A 5,408-nucleotide genomic window follows, 5' to 3' on the forward strand; every position below is an offset into this window, starting at 1 on the left:
TACAAGAACATAGGTAGATAGTATACAAGTACAAAGTATACAGGTACATACATAGGTAATTGGTATACAAGAACATAGGTAGATAGTATACAAGTACAAAGTATACAGGTACATAGTCGTTACCCTGGACGTTGATCCTCTGCATGCCGTTTATGTCTGGAAATGTTCCATAGCTGACCAGTCCGGCCACATGAATGACAGTGGTCACTCCCTGGCAAGCCTGCTGGACCGTTTGCTGGTCGCAGATATCTCCTAGGGTGCTGGTCAGGGGCTTGGATTCTCTGTGACCTATAGCAACATAAACTTCATGTTGGTCATCATGACAACAAATGTAGGTACATTTTGTACATGTAGAAACAGGTACTATATAGTACTGTTATTAAAATTTTGGAAAGTGAAATATAGTAGATTATTTTTCTATGAAGTCCACTGGATTGTATAGTAAATACCTGGCAATAACGGCCACTTCTATACATTGAGTATAAAACGACCTTTCTATAATGACCTTTTATATAGACTTAATATCTGTCATTGGTAAAATCTGTCTATAAAGGCCACTACTGTACTTCTGTATAGCTCTTTGTGTTTTGCCCTTTCGAGATATGTGATACAAAAAACACAAACATGTTTCAGTTCGCTTAAAGTTGTCTGCAAAATACTCAATGTATAAGGAATTTACCGAGCTTATTTGAGTATGGGCGTATGTCTAGTACTCGGATTTCTGACACATGGCTGGCCTTTTCCTGTAGGTGGCCTATAATATGTTGTCCCAGAAAGCCTGCCCCTCCCGTAACCATGACGACCTCTCCTGCTGCTGATTGGTTGAAATCCTTAGTTGTTGTCATGGCGAAGTTGTTTGCTGGCAATTTACGTCCTTTTGACAGGGACCTAAAATCACGAGAGATGTTGGAGATATTTAATGGTGATTCCCAGGAGAGTAATTTCTTCTTCATAACTGTTAATTGGAGTTTGACCACATTTGATCTGAAGCATTCCAAGGTGGTGTGGATTCAAAATTGTACAAATGGATGGGGCTGACTCCCCGGGGGAATTTTTGACTTGCATTGTACATTATTGGGATCCCCTATGACCTTAGCCTGAGTTTCCCCTGGCCCTAACACCAAACTTACACATTTTGAAAGATATCTGGTGTGGGGCCAGAGCGCACTACTTTATAAATAAAAAAAAAGGAATTCTCCAACACCATTTGGTATTGGAGAGTTTTGAGGGGCTGACAACAAAAATCGACTATGACACAACATACACCTCATATATATTGATAATAGATTATTTATTGATCCAAACCCGCTCTTATTATCACCAACAGCTGCTACATTCCGTGGTAGTGTCCTCGGTTTTCAATCGTTCAAAATGTCCCACCTGAGCAAATGCCATTTTGCAGGTCATGGGAGTGACTAATCAACAAATGGTACTGATCCGGACCGTAAACAGAAAATATTATTGAAGGTTTCCGGGCCACATCTTTTTGTTGATAATTAAGTCGCTCCCTGATACCAAACAGTGTCGGAGAATTCCACGTTTTCATATAGTAGTGGACTCTGACCCCACACCAGACATCTATCTGTCAACATGTCTAAATCTGGTGTCAGGGCCAGAGGAAACTCGGGCTGCTATGACCATGTATGCAATTGCTGAGCATCAGGAGAAAAACACAATCATGATATAATAATTGACCTGGGGTCTGGCTCCACCCCTACAGACTTCATTTCTGAGCCATACAGTTGAAACGATGGAAATACCCAACCCATAACCATTTATACCCCTAGGGACTTAATTATTGGGTCATAACTTTGATACGATGGAGATCCCCACCCCATAACCATATATACCCCTAGGGACTTAATTATTGGGTCATAACTTTGATACGATGGAGATCACCACCCCCTAACCATATATACCATTGCTGGACATCAAGAAACAAACACAATCATGATATTAGTATTGACTCTTCGATCTGGCCCCACCCCTAGGGACATAATTTCTTGGCCATAACTTTGAAACGAATGAGATACCCAACCCTTTGCGAAATATACTATTACTGGCCATACAGTTACAGGTGAGCTATACAGGCCCTCTGGGCCTCTTGTTTAATTCTAGTGACTTTCTGAATCTCTAAGGAAAGCATAATTGTGTGCATGTGGAATATAATATATATATTGTTTGTGATACCTCTTCAGAAATAGGATTTTTGATTACACGAATATGTCTGATTTAGGAACGCGGTCTTGAAGTTTTCATTTTTAAAACCTCATTCCTCATGAAATGGAAAGGATCTCCACATAGTATTAAGCCCATTGTACTATTCTCTGCAGAATATTTCTAAATATTTCTTATTAAATCCACGTGTAATTTACGTGATATCTACATTATTTGGTATTTATTGTTATAATGGTCATATGAAATAACAATCCAGATAAATTTCCTGAATTATTTTGTGATAATTACCTGGAAAGATGGCTGTGGTATTTTCCTCTCCGCGTCCAAAATGTCAATCCATTCCTCATGTTGTCGACACTGACAGTCTGACACTAGGGGGCACCACATGTCCTTGTGTTACAGACTGTAATACGAGGCAGAGTGTAGCTATAGTGATATCTAACCTGGTGGCTCAAGGTTATAATTAACCCTAACCCTAATACGAGGCAGAGTGTAGCTATAGTGATATCTAACCTGGTGGCTCAAGGTTATAATTAACTACGCTTTGCCTTGTGTGACACAGTGTATACGTTTTAATTGATATATCTGTTAAACATACAAGACCAACTGTTAATTAATGCTGAGTAAAGTGAAGTGAATGTGATAACAAGCCATTGTTTGTTTTGGCCTTATTAAGTGATCATTATGTTCTATTACTGTTTTCATTGAAGCTGATACCATCACCAACAGATAAGTAAGATTTTTCTATTTGGTGTGAAATAAAATTTTGAATATAAATGAAATAAGTTTCAAGTCCAAAAAAATAAAATACAAAAATGTGGATACTTGTGAACAAGATTACAAAAATTGGTTTGACTATTTGACATAATGTGTTGTTGATTCAACCACCATTTGTAAATCTAACTTAACATGTAGTAGGTTTGAAAACTTCGACTTCCTATATATGATTTAGGGAATACAATGAGGAACCTTACAGAATTATATAGTCCAGTGATTAGTTTTAGAACTGTCTGTTACTCAGATGTTGCGAGCAGGAGAAAGTCCAGCAATAATCCCTTTCACACTGTGTTTCTGATAACAACACCTGAGCCACTGGCTGCCGTGGCAACAAAAATAGCTGTGTGTAACTTAATTCAGCAATTCCTTCTCTGGAATTATAAGATGGATATCAACCATGTTTAGTAAGAAGTTTCCACAGGTGGTCCTAATTCAAACGAGTGCAAAGGGAGGGGCTGACTCTGTAGTAACTCAAAGGGGGCTTATATAAAGTGCCAGGCGAGAAAGGGGTTATTGGTAGGAAATGGTTTAAACCCCACACTATAAATACCTGCTTGCTGGGCATGATGAGTCGAACACAATTACTCGTGTCACCAGGATTGGCCCCCAAAGGTCCAGCCCTACCCCTGGGTAGTTATTCTCCTGGACATTAAATGGAAATCATTGAGATCCCCACCCTATAACGATGTAGACATTTGTTGGGCATGAAGAGGCAAATACACGACCAGGACTGGCTCCAGGGTTCGGCTCTGATCTGACCCTTGGGACTTAGTTCCTTTGTGATAACATGGAAATGTTTGAGATCCCCTCCCCATAACTATATATGCAATGGCTGGGCATGAAGCCACAAACAGATTTATGCTATCAGAATTTGTGCCAGCTCTCACCCCACCCATGGGGACTTAGTCCTTAAGTCTTAACTTAGAAACAGTTAAGATCACCTCCCTGTAATAATTTGTGTGTTAGCTGGGCATCTTTAATTTCCTCGGTTAAAACTGCAACAATATTTGTTGCTCAGATAAAACATCAGAAACAAGTTTGACACAATGGAACACAATGTTTGTCAACAACTGTATAATAAAATCAGTGGCGGATCCAGAGGTTTTTTTTTCGGCTTCAGGAAACCCCCCCACCCTGAGAATTTTCTTTAAAAATCATGTATTTTCACCATTTTCCTCAATTTTTCCCCACATGNAGATAGGTCTCTGGATCCGCCACTGGTATCATTAAATCATTAATGTTAAAATTATTATTTTTTCCTTAAGTAAATTTAAAACAACAATGCAGATTCTATTGTAAGTTTTTGAGTAGGTTGTTTATGTTCACGGTGCATTTCAAACACAAGTTTACCAGATTATAGAACAGCCGTTGTTGCTGGAATAATGTCATGTTGTTTATGTTCGGCATAACCATCAGGTAGTACACATCAATGAAATTCTCATCAAAATTTGAATTTCATGTCACAACATGATTGATAATTGCTCTTTTATCCTTTTCGATAGTAAGATATTAGTGTGTTCTAATTATTGATGTTATATTTAAATTTCTTAAACAATTTAATGGATAGATAAATTAATCTGCTACAAGAGAAATTAAAATATTTCACAATATTGGGTGGAGGGGGATGGGGAAGCTTCAATTTTGGTATTCATTAAACCATTCTGATGCTCAAACATGGATTCTGTGCTTAAACCAACTTTCGACTCACCTAAATCATGTCAAACAATCAAAAAGTCAAACGCAAAGATTGAAAACAGTATTCGGCTTTAGTCTCTTCAAAATATTTTCAAATCCTTTGAAAATTATAACCGGATTAGGCTTGAGCATGACAATGGTTTCATGAATAGGGGCTCTGGAGTTAGACACGCTGTATTAGTACTGGTTCTACTGGTTCCGGCTCTTCTAATATGATCTTGTCCGGGCCATGACTTTTAAACAGTGTAAGATATCTTGATGAAACTTGCAGTATACCTGCATCAACTACAGATGATGTGCAATGCAGTGTCATCAGATCACTGTGGCCTTCACCTGAAGGTCAAAGATAAAATTAGTCTGATTGTTTCAAACATGTAAAGGTGTACACCAAGGTGATGCCAATGGTCCCTAACTATGTTTACCTCTTTTTAGGTCACCTGAGACAAAGTCTCAAGTGACCTATTGCGATCGCCTTTTGTCCGTCGTCGTCCGTCGTGCGTCCGTAAACAATTTACATTTTCGACTTCTTCTCCAAAACCACTGAACCAATTTCAATGAAATTTTGCAGGAACCTTCCACGGACAAAGGTCAACAAAAATTGTTGCCGGTTTAGTCCCAGGGGCCTGAGAGGCGGGGCCAAAAAGGGTCAAATTGACTGAAATTTCAAAAATCTTCTTCTCAAGACCCAGATATGGTAGAATCAAATACTCTTCATAGATGGAAGGGTCTTAAGGTGCTTTACCAAAATTGTGAATTTC

At 38.7% G+C, this 5,408-nt stretch overlaps 2 protein-coding genes across 3 annotated transcripts in view; one reads left to right on the forward strand and one right to left on the reverse strand.

The window, feature by feature from the left end:
• The window catches only part of LOC110457155 (3 beta-hydroxysteroid dehydrogenase/Delta 5-->4-isomerase type 1-like), a 5,863-nt gene extending 3,335 nt beyond the window's left edge, over positions 1-2,528 (reverse strand). Inside the window, exons 1-3 of the mRNA XM_021508269.1 lie at positions 2,467-2,528; positions 680-888; positions 124-288 (exon numbers count right to left, since the gene is read on the reverse strand). Coding sequence (XP_021363944.1) covers positions 124-288; positions 680-888; positions 2,467-2,525 — 433 coding nt within the window. The 5' untranslated portion in view covers positions 2,526-2,528. The remainder of the gene's footprint in view (positions 1-123; positions 289-679; positions 889-2,466) is intronic.
• The window catches only part of LOC110457153 (CST complex subunit STN1-like), a 35,201-nt gene that overhangs the window by 19,160 nt on the left and 10,633 nt on the right, over positions 1-5,408 (forward strand). The window lies entirely within an intron of this gene.

The sequence above is a fragment of the Mizuhopecten yessoensis genome, unplaced genomic scaffold (genome assembly GCF_002113885.1).
Source record: "Mizuhopecten yessoensis strain PY_sf001 unplaced genomic scaffold, ASM211388v2 scaffold9031, whole genome shotgun sequence".
NCBI lineage: Eukaryota > Metazoa > Mollusca > Bivalvia > Pectinida > Pectinidae > Mizuhopecten > Mizuhopecten yessoensis.